The sequence below is a fragment of the Berghia stephanieae genome, chromosome 4 (assembly GCF_034508935.2).
Source record: "Berghia stephanieae isolate SIO BIC M18660-M18661 chromosome 4, UCSD_Bste_1.3, whole genome shotgun sequence".
Classification (NCBI taxonomy): Eukaryota; Metazoa; Mollusca; class Gastropoda; order Nudibranchia; family Aeolidiidae; genus Berghia; species Berghia stephanieae.
Genome location: NC_088363.1, coordinates 83,265,205 through 83,282,704, shown reverse-complemented (window position 1 = coordinate 83,282,704; position 17,500 = coordinate 83,265,205). Strand labels below are relative to the sequence as shown.

General features: G+C 36.7%; 1 protein-coding gene across 9 annotated transcripts in view; it reads left to right on the top strand.

Annotated features, from left to right (window-relative positions):
• Positions 1 to 17,500, top strand: part of LOC144971401 (nitrilase and fragile histidine triad fusion protein NitFhit-like) — a 35,789-nt gene that overhangs the window by 780 nt on the left and 17,509 nt on the right. For 6 of the 9 annotated variants that reach the window (XM_078912244.1, XM_078912242.1, XM_078912237.1 and 3 more), the window contains exons 2-5: positions 2,952 to 3,218; positions 5,773 to 5,925; positions 14,329 to 14,535; positions 16,392 to 16,502. In XM_078912244.1, coding sequence (XP_078768370.1) covers positions 2,967 to 3,218; positions 5,773 to 5,925; positions 14,329 to 14,535; positions 16,392 to 16,502 — 723 coding nt within the window. In that variant the 5' untranslated portion in view covers positions 2,952 to 2,966. Of the gene's footprint in view, positions 1 to 1,782; positions 2,028 to 2,951; positions 3,219 to 5,772; positions 5,926 to 14,328; positions 14,536 to 16,391; positions 16,503 to 17,500 lie in introns of all 9 variants that reach the window. The other 3 variants (XM_078912238.1, XM_078912240.1, XM_078912239.1) reach the window with 2 other exon arrangements.

Below are 17,500 nucleotides of genomic sequence, written 5' to 3'. Positions count from 1 at the left end.
GCAAGTGTTAGGTATCATTTTAAAGGTGAGAAAATAAGCTTTATTTTCATATAAATCATTTTCATGTATGAAAAGTATGGACAAAATTAAGGATAAATGAAAATGGAAAAAAATATGAGGTTTTTGTTAAAAAAGTGGGGTTGATGGCGGAAAAAATAAAATAATGAGCGAGTGTATCAATTTTGATGAAATTTGGCAGAGATGTTCTTCAATTAATTGTCTATCGATGTATGAAGTATAATTAAAATGTATCCATAATTTAAAAAGTTCTTATAAGTCAAAATTTGATAAAATTTTTATTTCAATAGCTTTCTGAGAAATACAATCAGGAATTAAGAATAAAATATACCGTTAGAAAGCTTGTTTTGTGCCCTTTAAAATGATACCAACATTAGTCACATAGGTTCACAAATAACGCCATGATGACCAAAACATTAAAGGGCCAAAAATAAAGTTCCAAAAAACGAGTTTCACCTTACAGTGAGCCTATCGGCGGCCACTGAACTGGAGTTATCAAAGTGCCTAAAGACTCTAGTCTAGACTCTATCAGATGGACTAGAATAGACCTCTAGTACCTTTAACTAACCCTTTCGCCTTTCATACTCATAGGCACCTTTGCTAAGACTTATGACTAACCCTAATAGAAAAAAAAATCCTCCGATCTCGAGCTAACCCTAATTAATTAGAGGGAGGGGGAGGCCTTCCGAAAGCTCCTACATGCCCAGTATTCTTTTTAAAAAAAATATATAATGTTCTAGTAGAGGGTTCGGGAGGGGGAAACTTTTTTTAAAAACATCAAAAACATAAAAGAATACTGGGAATGTAGAGGAGCTTTCGGAAGGCCTCCCCTAATAGAAAAAAAAAACCCCTCGAAATGCATTGCACTACCTTTCTATACTTCACAAATCAAAATGGTGGCCGAGAATCAAAACAATGGAATTAGGAAATTTGAAACTTTCACAAATCTATCAAGGTTTGTTCTAAAGTTTTTAAAAGTTGCGTTTTTATGCACCTCCGTTGGAGGTGTACAAAAACGCGCCGTTTTTATGCACCTCCGTTGGCGGTGATGGTCAATTAATGAAAATGTTGCTGCATACGTCCATGAGGTTTATATAAATTAAATAGTTTTAGATTATAGTTTAGCACTAGTGATTACCGAAGTACGTTTATTCAATGATAATAAATTAAAAAATAACAGTAATAATTTTAAAAATCAAAAGTAAAAATAAACGTGGCGCATAAATATTGATCTCAATAAATAAATCATTTTAGGAAATTGAAAAATCGAGGTTTTTTTTAACATGATAAAAAGTTTTTGAAAAACTATAACCAAAAAAAAAAAAGAAAAAAACAAACAAAAATGACTATTTAAAAAAAAATTGTCTACAATGGGAATCGAACCCAGTACTTTCAAGGTTTATTTCTGACAGCTTGTCCACTGCGCTACGGAGCCACCCGACTTGAATAAAATCTTTCTAAAATATTATTTTACCTTCAATGCAATTTCTATTTTCTGGTTTTATATTTCGATTATTTAGATTATTATTATTTCTATGCAAATTTATTAACAAAGACATCCTACAGATGTCACAATATAACTTTCGCCATGTCCAAATACAGAAACACAATATCGCTGATGAAATTGGATGGGATGCGCATGCGTGACGGAGGTGTATAAAAATGATCCGTTAAGATACACCTCAACGGAGGTGCATAAAAACACTACGTTTTTATAATGCTTCTGTATGATGACAAATTGAATAAATAAACACATGACAAAAGATCCAAGGTGAAAATACAAATTGAAAGAAATGCTAGCACTAGGAGCTTTCGGAAGGTCTCCCCTATCTAGAGCTAATTAGATGTTAGAGGGACTATCTAGCATTGCCGCTGATTACAAGCATTGTTTGAGTGAGAGTTCTCTCTGAGTTCATCGTTGCCGATTAAATGATTAAAACTCTAATCTCAACTGTTACAGAGTCCGATTGAATTAATTGAATTGTGACGACTGTGACTGACACTGACAGGTACGCACTCGTAACCTAAATAATAATATTAGGAGGCCTTCCGTAAGCTTATTGAGCTAAGGGAAATAACCTAAGGCTGAGGGCACTGGTAAAGGAGAGAGGTCCCTGTCGCCATCTTGCTTTGTTTTTACACAGAGAGATCATGGCCATGTTTTAAAGTATCGAAGTGCTTATTCGCAATAGTACTGCGGAATAGTGATTTCACGGTGGAATCACTATTTGCAGTAGTAGAAGCGCTCAGGGGCGGTTGCTGATGATCAATTCAGGTCGGCACATTTCATAAAACTCAACCCAGATTTTTATAAACCCCTACCCCAACCACCAACCAATGGTAGGGTAGCTGGGCCTGTTTGACCCAGCAGAAAGTGCTTTGTTGTAAACCAGCATTCTATTCAAATCAATATCAATATATAATTTAATGTTACAGTAAATTACTGTAGTGTGTAATCGAGATAAATTCCGGGTCTATAGCCGAACAGTTTTTAACGACTAGGAGTCAAAGGTGATAAAATACAAATAAATGAGCTACTGTTCCATACGTTTGTGTGTGTGTATGTGTGAATGCGAGTGTGTGCGTTGCGTGCATGGGGGGAATATAATAATGAATAATATATAACGAATTGCCACGCATTCACCATGCTCAATGCGCTTCACAATGTTTCATTTATAACACACAAAAAGGTACACTCACTTGACAAGATCATGTTTTGTTTTGTATTTGGTACCCCAATCCAGTCCATGAAAATTTCCCCGTCCCCACCTCTCCGACTTGATCATTCGTTCACATCTTGAAATCTATCAGATTGACACTGACCGACTAACAGGGCAGACCCTGAATATATTCAGGCATGGGACTCGCTATGCTTCTTTAAAAATTCATTTAATGCCCCCCCCCCCCCCATCTTTTTTTTTTTTTCAATACAGATTTCATGACAAGTAATGCAGTCTCTACAAAATAGTTTATTTCAACAAAAGAAAAACGTTATATGGGCCATTAAAATATTCAAATTGAAAAGCTTAAGAAATCACAGACTTCTACATGCTCTTTCAAGGATGGCTTCCACAGGATCAGCAGACAAGCATGGTAAAACTCCTATTGCTGTTCTTCAGATGAATTCAAGGTCTGATAAAGAGAAAAATCTTACGTCAATTATGAACCTTCTGTCCACTGCAAGTTCAAGAGGAGCCAAGGTAAGGAGAGGGTGGTTCTAGTGCTTGTACTTGTTTTTAGAAAACAGCTGTCAGAAACAGAAAAACAAGTAAATACAGTTGAAACCAGAAATTGGAATACTGTTTTATCAGATTAGCTGCTTAATTGGAACTATATGGTTGTTTACAGATTTTTTTTCTCTAAATTTCTAGTGGTTAATTAGTAGCATGCTGGCTCATTGGAATGATTATAGCAAACGATCAAAGCATTTATTTTTAACCCTATTACTATTTCACTCCATGGGGTGGTTTTACACCCCAGGCCTATGTTTTTCGCCTATAACTTTAACAATTTTTTTTAGCTAGAAAGTTTAAATTTTATGTAATCGCCAATTGTTATATATAAGAATTGTGACCACAAATTATCATTTATATCAGTATAATATATTTTAAGTTATATAGGTATAAAATGTCAGATACCCTATTCCTTTCCGATGGGTTGTAAAACCATCCCATAACAATAAAGAGAAAAAACTCCAGAAAACTTCTATTTGAATCCTGTGGGGGTCACTCTCAACACAAAATCATCACTTCTACAACTGTTGCCTTTTCAGGTCTTGTCCTTTTCAACTTCTTTCCTGCCTTGGTTCTTTCTTTCTCTTCTTTCCTAGCTTTACTTTTTGCCTTTCTTTCCTTCTTTTTCTCTTTCTCTGCCTCCTTTTCCATCCTCATTTTTGCCCTTTCTGCCTTTTTCCTCTATTTCGCCATCTTCCTGTCTTCTGCTTCCTTGACCTTCTTCTCGTGGAAGGCACCAAAGGTTTTCCCAGAGACATACTTTGGTGCCTGGATCCTTGGTGCCTTTCCGGGCTTGTCATACCAGTTGTTTGGTACTGGCAAATTATCAAAAACAGCTGGATGCTACTTTGTGTACAAAGTATTTTTTTAAAATGGGACAGTGGGACTCAGCGCTACAGTCTTTGCTTCGTACCCGAAAAGTACTGAGTTCAAATACCCGAGTCACCTCGTCTTAGCTCAGTTTGCAGTGATGCACTGTGGCTGATGCCTTGGAATAGACCCTAAAGACATATTCGCCCTATGTGATGAATAAAGGAAATTATATATTTATTCATTTTATTTATTTATTTATTAATCCTTTGAGTACGACAGTGGATTCCAACTGAAAAAAATTTCCAATTAACATTAGGACCGATATAGATTGATGTGTAGCTTTCACCAACTAATAACTATGATGCTGCTTCAACACTCAAGTCACATCAGAGTTACTAATTTCTGGTGAAAACTGTAAAGCAATAATTCCGCACTCAAAGGGTTAGATTAAACAAATTTATGTGGGCTAGCTAGACTTGGTAGATAGCAAAAAAAAAATCTGTATCTGTAGACGTCAAATTCATTATCTAATGATAATAATAATATATATGGTTTTTATAGAGCGCCTTACCCCTCAAAGCGCTTAACAGTAACTTGGCTACTTTCACTCTACATGCAACCACTCAAACATGCAATATGAAACAAAAGCAATATAACTCTACAATGTTACATATTAAAAAGAAACATTGTAAGATGTTTTTTAAAAAAAGAATTCTGCATCATTTCTGTCTGATATATCTTGGAAGGGAGTTCCAGATAAGGGGTGCCGAATATTCAAACGCATGCTCACCAATTTTGCGAGTCATTTTTGGCTTCACAAGTATACGATTATCAGACTTTGATCTCAGATTTCTTGATGGGACGTAGAACTTAAGCATTTCATTAATTATCTTTTAATTTTTATACGCTTCTCATGAGGGGGTCGGTATGAGGCAAAAGCGACCGATTGGTATGCCCCTGACTGATACCCCCAGTCAAACTGCCTCGTGTGTCCCAATCTGTAAACAACGTCTACTACACACTTGTCAGTCTGCTACCTAATGCTATAAATAAGTCATGACTTCGTTTCGCTGACAAGAGCTCACCTTCTAGCTTATTTGAATAGTCAGGGGATAATCCGGCCAGTGATAAGGAAAGTAGATTTCACTTACCTTTGTGAAAAAAGTTGTCATGTCTTGGAAAACAAAAGCTTTTCTTGGCTGTGCACTGATTGAGATGGAGAAAACATAAAGGAGATTGCGCATGAATAAGCCTCATTGTCGGAATTAACATGTGATTTGAGAAATTGTTTATTTTTTTGTCGCAACTCACATAGGGTCAGTATGACCAAGGTGACGGTAACGGGCAGAGTGACTGTACATGGATTATAGATTTCAACTGTCTGAGAGGTTGGTGTTTACTTACGATACCTGTTGAAGAGCACTTAAAATGTTCACTACACTCGATCACAATTAATCAAAATTCCTCAGCTATTTAACTTGTTAGAAGTATTTCCTACCCTCGCTCACACAAGACAAAAGATTGTTCTAGTCACAAGAGTCTAAGATCCAGACTTGAGTCTTGGTGAGAGAGAAGAATGATTGAGAGATTGGGTTCTTATTTTATATCAAAAGTAGGTGTGTTGCAAGCGCCGTAAAAGCCTTGAAAAACAAACAAATGAAAAATGACGCTCCCTTCTTGTGCTTTATCACCATTTTTACTTTTACAGATGGCATTTCTTCCCGAGGCTTGTGACTATATTGCAGACAGCAAAGAACTTAGTATTGAAATGGCAGAGACATTGGATGGTACTTTCATCAGTAGATGTAAGGAAGCTGCTAAAAATTACAATCTATGGTTATCCATTGGGGGAGTGCATCAGGTAAGGTTTGCTATATTAAGAGAGTTATTATTTGAGTTGATTCGGTTATTGTTTCTTTTTATTTCATTTGGTCTCATGTTGGTCTTTCTTCCCCTCTTTGCTGTTATTGTCTTATTTTCAGATGTCACGTTTTCATTTTGTTTACTTAAGTCCTGCATACTATCAAAATGATCAGCTGTTGTCATTGTGATTTGTTGATGTGTCGTTTTCTATTGGATGTTGTTGTGAGTGTCGTTGACTGGTTTGTTGATCAGACCTTGGACACCCTTGTGTGTTACGCACTTTGAGTGCTTGATTAGAATGAAAAGGTGGTGGTCTCTGACCTATTTGAATATTTATTTTTCTTTGTTTCCGCACACCACCACGACTTGGTTGTAGCCACTGGCCATCGCTACCGTGATACCAAGGCGATTCTGTGTCATTCCAAATGTTGTCGGAATAGGGATAAAAATAGATTTGGCACTTCGTGAGACCTGCCAACCAGTACGATTAATCGTATTTTAGTATGATACATGGATACGATTCCTTTAGTACGATTTTTGTTGTAATATTTTGATTTTGTAGTAGTAGTAGTAGTAGTAGTAGTAGTAGTAGTAGTAGTAGTAGTAGTAGTAATGGTGGGAGGAGTAGAAGTAGTAGTGGTAGTAGTAATAGTACAAGTCTAGTAGTGGTTGTAGGAATTGTTGTAGTTGTAGTAGGAGGAGGAGTAGTAAATGCTATAAAAAAGGGGGAGAGAGATAGAGAGAGAGAGAGACATGGATCATTTGATAACATAATGGAAATTATCTTGTCACTGCTGCAAATTGTCATCTCTATTAGATTGAAGACCACTCTCACAAATATTTTATCTCAAAACCTTCAACTGATTTACTGGGCTGGCAGATGTATATCACCATCACAACTTCATTTGGGACATCAGCATCATCATCTCATACCATCACCACGGTTACAACCACCATCAAAGCATTGTCACTGCCACAACCACCACCACCACATCACTTCTTCCATCACCACCACCACCAGAGCACCAACGTTACAACCACCACCTCCTCTTCTTCAGGCACTAGCATCAATACTATCAACATATTTGGGGTCTTTTGGTCATTTCTTTGAGTGTTTCGAAAGCAATATCCTTAGATATTGCAATTTCTGAGCCTTATACTGATTTAAAATGGTCATTAAGTTTTAGTTTCTCGATAAACCAATCATTTTGTAATTACTAGTGATTGCTGCAAATGAATGTTGAATGATGAAGATCGGAGTTTATTTTTGATTTGGGTTTGATGTTAGCGTTTATATGAATTTTTGTATTTTGCGCATTTTTATTTTTCACACATGTGGACAAAATACACTTTTTTTTCTAAAAATACACTTTTTTTTCTAAAAATACACTTTTTAGGATCATAGAATACACTTTTCATTCTGGGAAGGTTGGCAGGTCTGAAATGTAAACAATAAATGTCTAATAAAATAATTCAAACACACCACTAAAATGTTAATTTATCTAAAAATCATTGTATGAATTTCCAAGTAATATATATCACAATATAGAATAAAACTCTATTAAAACGACTGTATAAAAATATCCCAGACTTTTGTTTTAGAAATCAATAAAAATCACACAATTAGGGAGAGAAACAACTAACAATACGTCTGCTGGTCAGGTGAACTACACAATTACTATTATTATTATTACTGCCAATCACAAAATAAACAGACTGTCGTGGGCTCACTGCCCTGGTCCTGGGATGGTCCTGGGTGCTATTTACCGACGAAGCTATGTTTGAAATTGATTTTTTTAACAGATGAATGAGATGTTATTGAAGAATAAACCACAGATTTGATGACGATAACATCCAGAAAGTAGAATCAGAGGTTATGGATCTGTCATGGTGTGGGCAGGGATTGTAGCTGGACGCAAAACGCCTTTGTTTTTAATTGAAGGAAGATTGTGTGCTCAAGAGTACACAGCAGCTCAAGTTGTTGTTCCTTTTATTAACACTTGTAACAGTGACGTGGATGTACTTGTACACGATAATGCTCCACCTCATAAACCACTCATTACTAAACTGATTTTACAAGAGCATCGTTTTGATTCAATGAACTGGCCAGCAACAATTGGAGCCTTTATCAAGTACAATTAAAAGCACAGGGAACTCACAAAAGATGCCGAATACTTGTTCCAGCTACTGACAGACCTGTGGAATGAAATGAGCGAAGGTTATGTGTCCAACATGAATGCTTTTATGGAGAAACATGAGATTCTGAAGAAAATACAGGGTGGATACACAAAATACTAACACAAACATTGTTGCGATACCCTAAAATTAAACCCGTTTTTTTAAAAGGTGCTGTACTATTTTGATTCTATATCTGTCACTGTTAATCATTGTAAAAAATAACGTTAAATATTGAAATATAAGCTTCAATTTATTAAACAAAGACATACTGTGTATGTTTCGGGTTTTCCCTTTATCAACAAAACACGATGAATGAATCAGGACCAGGGATGCCACTTTTCCGGTTTTAGCCGGAAATACATTTTTTTTTTACCACCAGCCGGTTTTAATCCGGAACCTCCGGTTTTATCCGTCGTCACTATTCAAGAAAATTTTTAAAAAATTTTTTTAAGAAGAAGAATAATATCGCGATCGAGATTTGAGCCGGAACTTTTTCGCCGGGTGAATAATTTGGGCTGTCACCGCCGGTCGAATATTTGGGCACCTAAATGGTAGTTTATCTCCGCCCATCCCCATCACAATTCCTCCTTTAAAAAAAAAATTTTTTGATAAATAAACAGTGATTTTGAGAATTTCTCAGAAATTTTCCGCTGAATTTGCTGTGTCAAACATTTCCCTCAAAACCACAAAATCACCATTATGTCTTATGTCATATTTTGACACCTGTGCAATAGTCTCGTGAAATTTATGATGGTCTCGTTTTTATGACGTCGGGCCAGACTGAATGGCATAATTGACACAGACGACCAGTGGTGTTCTTTGATTAGCTCATTGATGGTTGAAGGGGAAGGGGAGGGACAAATCTCTCTCTCTCTCTCTCTCTCTCTCTCTCTCTCTCTCTCTCTCTCTCTCTCTCTCTCTCTCTCTCTCTCTCTCTCTCTCTCTCTCTCTCTCTCTCTCTCTCTCTCTCTCTCTCTCTCTCTCTCTCTCTCTCTCTCTTTCGCAACTATCCATTAAATCATCTGCGGGTGGTTGGATGGGAGCATCACCCTTGAATCATATACCTATGATGTTCGCATGGGTGTACGATCCGATAGTGATGTCGTTTCTTCTCTTTACTAGCCTATCCTGCTTCTTTGGTTTGTGATTGTATTTTTGACAGGGATATTTTTTTTTCTGTTAATCTTCTGCCTGTTTGTTCTTGGTTATTTATAATTTAGCTTATGATATCTTTAGGTTATGATTTTGATTTACATTTGTACTATTTTTGTTAGATTGCTTGTTTTTTTGTTTCAGCGGTCTCTCATATAACCTCAATTGTGTTGGAAGAGACCTAAAGCAACAAACAAACAAAAAAAAATTAAATCATCTGGTTATGCAGAGATAATACATTAGCCTAGAATAAAGCAATGGTGATTGGCTTAGTTTATTCTTCTTTCTTTTTACCTTTTGACTATGGCTTTAAATTTGAGAGATTCTTGGGTTGTATTTATAAGCTGAATAACCACTAGGTTTCGGTAAAAAATAAAAGATATTGTAGCCTGCTTTATAAAGTAAAAATCAAAACAAAACAACACTTTCTGGCCTTTTATTTGAATAACATTGTAGGCCTTTAACATGTGGAAAGGACAATTCATTAAATGTTTACAAATAGTAAATTTATGTTTAATGATAAGAATGGATTTATACTAGTAATAGTATAGTAATATATTACATAATACCAATACAAAACTATTTTCTTGTTATTTTTACACTTTGCTTGCGTTTGACCGATAGACGGAGACATTTTCCTCCTTTTTAACAAATTGCTATTATTATCACTGAATAAAAAACACTCACCAAAACCACTACATCATCTCTACCACCACCACTACTATTACAACCACCACCACATCATCATCCCTACCAACACTACTACTACAAATAACACCACATCATCCCACCACCAGTACTACTACAAATAATACGACATCATCCCTACCACCAGTACTGCTACAACTACCACCACATCATCATTCCTACCACAACTATTACAACCACCACCACACAATTATCTCTAAAAGACCACCACTACTACAACCACCACCACATCATCATCCCTACCACCACTACTACTACAACCATCATCACATCATCATCTCTAAGACCACTACTACTACAACTACTACAATCACCACCACATCATCATCCCTACCACCACAACCACATCATCCCTACCACCACTCCTACTACAACCACCACCACACCATCATCCCTAGCACCACTACTACTACAAATAACATCACATCATCCCTACCACCACTACTACTACAACTACCACCATATCATCAACCCTACTACCACTACTACAACCACCACCACACCATCATCCCTAGCACCACTACTACTACAAATAACACCACATCATCCCTACCTGAATACTGTAAGGAAATGTTCAATGGCAACGCAAACACATTGCCAATGATGGAACCAAATGGAGATGAACTACCACCCCTATGAAGCGAAGTAGAATGGGCAATTAAACAGCTCCCAACAGGCAAATCAGCAGGAAACGATGAAATATCGGGAGAAATGATCAAAGCTAGTGGAGACGAGGGGACTGCATTATATCACACTCTCTGTAAAAAGATATGGCACGAAGAACGATGGCCAAATGAATGGACAAAGGCTGTATTTATACCAATCCCCAAAAAAGGAGACCTGCAGCTATGCACAAATTACAGGACGATATCACTCATCAGCCATGCAAGCAAGATCTTACTGAAAATTATTTTGAAGAGATTAGAGAACGTGGTGAAGGAAGAAGTCAGCCAAAGCAGGCTTTAGACCAAACAGGGGAACAAGAGACCAAATAATTAATATCAGGACACTGATTGAAAAAAGCAGGGAGGCAAACATAGATCTACACATGTGCTTCATAGATTACAGCAAAGCGTTTGACTGCGTAAATCACAAACAAATAGTAACAACTTTGAAGAACTTAAACTGCCACTACAAAATAGTCAACCTCATAAACAATCTTTACCAACAACAGACAGCAACGGTTAGACTAGAATATGGACTTACAAAATGGTTCCCAATAAAGGGGGAGTGAGGCAGGGGTGCATCCTTTCTCCTTCACTATTCAGCCTATACACCGAAACAATAATGCGTGATGTAATGACAGAAGAAAAAGATGAAGAGTACAGTGTCATGAAGATAAATGGCAGGAAGATCTCTGACCTACGATATGCAGACGACACGGCGCTATTGTCAACAACATCAACAGGTCTCAACAAACTAGTAAAATCGGTAAAAAAAACATAGTGAAGACAAAGACCTATTATTAAACGCAAAGAAAACGAAAATAATGAGCACAGATAAAAGCAGCACTGCTCAGGTCGAAATAGAAGAACAACAACTGGAAAATGTTACAAGAGAAGAGTTGCAATTGCAAGCAACAAACTAAACAAAATGATGGCAATCTGGAAGAGCGAGGAAGTCAGACTGAAAATGAAGATCCTAACATCCTGTATTTTTCCTACTGCAATATATGGATGCGAGACATGGTCTATAACCAAAGAATCAGAAAAGAGAATAACCGCCTTCGAAATGAAATGCTATAGAAAAATCTTACGCATCCCGTGGACAAACAAAGAAAGCAATGCAAACATCATGAAAACACTAGGACTAAAAAAGTCCCTGCTAATGAGTAAGATAAAAAAGCTGAAACTCAATTACTTTGGGCACCTGAAAAGACACGACACACTAAAGAGAGATGTACTGGAGGGCATGGCGGAGGGCAAAAGAGGCAGAGGAAGACCACAAAGAAGATTGCAACAGGATATACAGGAATGGCTCAACAACGGCGTGACGGAATGTGGCAGATGGGCACAAGACAGAGACTGCTTCCGAAGGACTGTGTGGGAGGCTACGTCCAAGTGATATGCCACAGAGAGAGAGAGAGAGAGAGAGAGACATCCCTACCACCATTACTACTACAACTACCACTACATCATCATTCCTACCACAGCTACTACAACCACCACCACACAATCATCCATACGACCAGTACTACTATAATCACTACCACATCATCCCTACCACCACTACTACTACAACCACCACCACATCATCATCCCTACTACAACCACCAAATCTAATTACACTTTCTACTTTTGAAATTCTCCGAGTTGTGTCAGAAATTGCTGCGAGACAAATTTTGGATCGCATCTCAGTGAATTTGAGTGAAGTTCAAATTCATAGGTTATGGTTGCATGGGTGGGTCATGATCTTCACAATGAAAAATTTTCTCCTTTTATGTGACCAGTCATTCTCACCCCTGATAGCTATTGATATTAATTTGTCTATATTTTGTTTTCAGCACTTTATTTTATCAATTTGAAAACTGTTAACTCTCCTTTCTTTTGTGTGTTATTTGCTCTCAATTGCAATAATAAGTACTGAAACAACATTCCAAATTTGATATTTTTCAAATCCCTACAAAGCCCTTGACGTTGATTTGTATCTCGTCCGCGCAAGTTTTCAGGCTTTTTTTAATTTGCCGGGTGGCATCCCTGATCAGGACGTTTTCCTTCGAGCATCAAGCAGCAATATTTTCATTGTTCATTATAATGGAAATTATCCTACCTTACTTGTCATATTGATCGTGATAAATTGATTACATTTCATGCACCTCTACTTAAATTTGAATTCCTCTTGTGGAACTTACTTTTGGAAGTGACTGATATCTATATATATATTTATGAGTGCTGGTTGGTACTTGTAGGTACGAGAGTGCTCGATAATGTTGGTAAGAGCATATAAAATAAATAAAGTCACTCACATTGTTCTGCCGATACAATTCTTTCAATGGCTTCCTCCATATCATCAGTCAACAATTATCCGTAGTGTACTTTTCCTTTAATTGATTTTTTTTCTTCATTGTTGTCATGTTGTGAGTGGTGCCGAGAGCACACTTCAGATAATTATCGACTGACATTATGGAGGCCATTTACAATTGTATCGACAAATTTGAGTGACCTTATTTATTTTGTATCATATATATATTATATATATATATATGGAACCTCCCGATTACGACACCTCCGAATAGCGACAACCTCCTGATAACGACATTGACCCGTGGTCCCGATTTTTTTTCTATTTAAGATCAGAAAAAAAAAAACCTCCAGATAACGACGCACTTTTTGATAAAACCTCTGAATAACGACATCATTTTGGCGATTTTCGGCAGTTTTCATAGATATCTGATACTAAAAATACCGAGTATGAGTACTCAAAGTTTATAAAAATGATTCCTGCTTGAACCAATGAGAACGCAGCTTTTGAAACCAATGAGAACGCAGCTTTTTTTTTGACGAATCTTGGCTGATATGCATTAATAAAAACCAAGGTATATATGTAAGTGTAAGCAAGTAAACACAAAATCTTGGAAAATGTGATATTATGTGGTGATAATAGTAGTAGTAGTAGTAGTAGTAGTAGTAGTGTTTTTGTGGGAGGAGGAGGAGGAGGAAGAGGATGAGGAATTTTATCTAACTCACTTGTTTTAAAGGGTTTTACAGCGCTTGTGACACATCTATGTCATATCAGCGTCAGTAAAAAGGAAGAAAATTGGAGAGTAAAAAACATTCTAGATTTACAATTGAAATGACATAAGAAAAAGTAAGACAAAGGGGAATGGTCTAAATAGGGAACAGATGTAGATTCCAGGAGCACACTATCAGTGTACTCAGTTCAGATCACCTAAAAGTCTCATCCAGACACACGCACAAGAACGCTCTAAGAGGAATACACTACAATGTTTTGTTTGTCTTGTCAATGTTAATAAAATCTGGTCCCGCGGGCCTTACCACGCCCACTTTGTCCGCCATCTTGGAAACCTCTAAATAACGACACCTCCGGATAACGACATAAAAATTCTGTCCCGTGGCATGTCATTATCGGGAGGTTCCACTGTATATATATATATATATATATATATATATATATATATATATATATATATATATATATATATATATATATATGAGAGAGAGAGAGTGAGAAAGAGAGAGAGAGAGAGAGAGTTTTTATTTTTTAAATATGACAAAAACAGTCGTAACTTTTATACATTTTGATTTCTAATGAAGTGAATAAACTTTTCTCTTCTAATGCATGACATGACCTTTTGGATTTTCTTCTCTACTTCTAATGAATTTTATCTATTAATCTGAACTAGAGTCCACAAGATCAATCAAAGAGAATTTTCAACACCCATGTAATTATTGATAACGAAGGCTGCATCAAAGCGACATACAACAAGACCCACCTGTTTGATCTAGAAATCCCTGACAAATTACGTTTGAAGGAGAGTGATTATACCATTCCAGGAGACAAAATTCTCACTCCAGTCACATGTCCTCCTGGAAAGTTAGGGATTGCGACTGTAAGTTGGGAATATTATTTGCTGGTTTTGTTTTTTTCATCTTTGAATCATCTCTCCCTTTCCATTAGTCACAACAGATAATCAGGAGATTTGGATGGTGATGGTGAAGAATGCTAAACAAAAAATGAAAGGAGTAGGAAAGTGCCAGAAGACAATAGAGAATTAAAATTTTTCACGGCGGCAATGGGGGCTTGAACCCGCGACCTTACTGGTACGACAACTCTGCCTGGCCGGGGAGATCGTGACTCTACCGTATGAGCTATCCACGACCCCGGATATATATATATATATATATAAGAAGGGTGCAAGGGAATAACAGGGAATGTCAATTTTTGGTAATTTTAAGATATTGGTGTCAGTGGGGAGAATATATGACACACTACCTTCTCATTTATAAAGCAAATGAAGTAACACTGAGAGTCAGCTGATAGAAAAACAGGGACTGTCAGTTTATTACAATGGAAAAACCAGGAATGTCATTTTTATTGAGTTATTTCCCCTGTGGCCAATCAACAGGATCTACTCGACTCAGTCACATGACTTTAATGTTTGTATACAAAATAGCGGACACATGTGTGCATCCAGTTGTTATGGACATCCCTCAAAAAAGAAAAATAAATGGAGGAAAACGTGAAAAAGACAAAAAATGCGACTTTCAAGTCACCAGGGTGGTGAACCTTGTGACTGTAAACGTTTGAAATGTTTTGACACTGTTAATGTTGAAAGCAGAGAGGTATTATTGAGTCATTTTAAAGGCCTTTCTACGAAAGATGAGCAGGACGCCATGATTGCATCTCTAGTTACTGTGATCCAAATAAAGCCGAGACATCAGAGAAAAGATGAACAGGAAGCAAATCTGCATAAATTCTCATACCAGTACCACATTCCGTGGGTTGTAGAAAATGTGGAAAAAACTCAAATATGTTTCCTATCAATGTTTGGAATTGGCAAAGCAAGACTCGAAAGGATACAAAAAAAAAACAAAACGCTGTGATTATTCTCAGACATGTCTGCCAATAACCTGAAGACATTTAATTTTGTGTTTAATTAAAATTTGTATTAAAATTACTATAATTTGTTTTCACAATTCCTTGGTTTTTCCATTGTATTTTTATCTCTTAAACATCTTACCAGACTCTTTCTAGTTCTGAATGAACCAACATTTTTCAACAATGCAACTTCAAACTTTGCATGTTCTTATACCAATTCCGATGAACAGACTTATTCCAAACACTAATAACGACCAAGTACTCGTTTTATACTTGAGTAAGCGTAGAGAATGTGAGTAAAGAACCTTTTCCAAGGACTCAACTTTTTGCCATTCAGTGAGGGTCTTGAACAACACTAAGTCAAAGTAATCAAACTGACAAATTAGTGAAAACAGGCCTGGAAACCCAGATGTGGTATATTCAAAATGCCATGGTCTGAGTGATCGAACTCTCCATCGGCGAAAGAGTTGCGAAGCAAAATTATTCTGGCATTGAAAGAATAAAATATACATTAGGTGTTGTGAGCACATATATATGCAGTGTATTGGTTATGCCAGTCAAGTCCTTATCCTTTATTCTTTGACTTTGAAGATGAAACAGGAACTGTGCTTTGCAAGGGAAAAACAGGGAATGTCAATTCCCCCCCCCCCCCCCCCCCCCCCTCCAAGGAAAAATTTCAATGTCTAAGATAGAAAATGAAAAAAAACATTACTAAATACCTTAATTCTATTGCAAACTGATTGTTCTTAACATCAATGAACGAAGAAAAAATGTTGGGAACAACATTAGATCAATGAGTGTTCAAAGTTTGTTTTTGAGTTGTATATATATATTCCAATTTATATAAGATGTTCTATATATCCCCAGTGCTATGATTTAAGGTTCCCGGAAATGGCTTTGAGCTTGGCCAAAATGGGTGCTGAGATAATTGCCTACCCTTCAGCTTTCACACAGACAACAGGAATAGCACATTGGGAGGCGAGTACAATTAGTTATCTACTGTTTTATTAGCTGTAAAAGCTGATATCTATATTACCGACTAAAAGAAAGAATTATTCTATAAATGTTGTGTGTGTGTGTGCGTGTCTTCAACAGGGAAAATAGAATTGCTTTTTGAGCTATGAATATTTGCCAGATTGTTAACATTTTAATCTTCTGGTTCAAGACGCTGAGATTTTTGCAATTTAAGCCATAGAAGGCGTTATCGCCCGCTCTTGTATTGTGCATCCATGGCCGCCCAGTACTTTTTGTGATAGGTATACTCTTTTTCAGTACTGATTCAAGTTGTTTATTCTATTTTTAGCCGTGAACACAGAACTATAAATAGAAGATTTTTACTTTCGTTTCCACAGAGTATATAAGTATAAATTGGATTCAATAGTCTGATGTCACGTCGCCCAGAAACGGAGGCCATCCTGCTTCTAAACAAAGAAAATCTGTACTTTATATTCTTCATGCTCGCTAGAACTATTCATGTGTCTTGTGATCAGAATGTGTAAAAGTCAAAACATGATCAGATTTATAATATTTTTTTTCCTCTGGATACGCTTTTATTTTTATGCTCGGAGAAATATTCCATAAGGGCATCCGCCATTGTTCCGATAGTTTAGAGCCAGTTACTAAGTTACCATGCGTCATTATGAGGGAAGTGACGTTATGACTGTTGAAGCGTATTGGCCACGCCAGGCCTCGTTCTGAAAAAAGTCCTCAATAATCCGAGGAGGCAAAAGAAAATCAGCTGATCATTAAAATAGTCACAAAAAAGTGGAGGTGCTCGGCAGTGAATGCAAGAATATCCATAATAACCTGTCAAATTCACATAATCTGCATGATGCCAAGCGAAAATAATAAAATGATAAAGACAATGACTGGTGGTCCGTTGACTACACATGCATATGAGTACCAGAAATTTTTTTTTTTTAAATGTGACGCAATATAATGTATAAGTTTCAAAGCAAATGCAACCACAAATAACA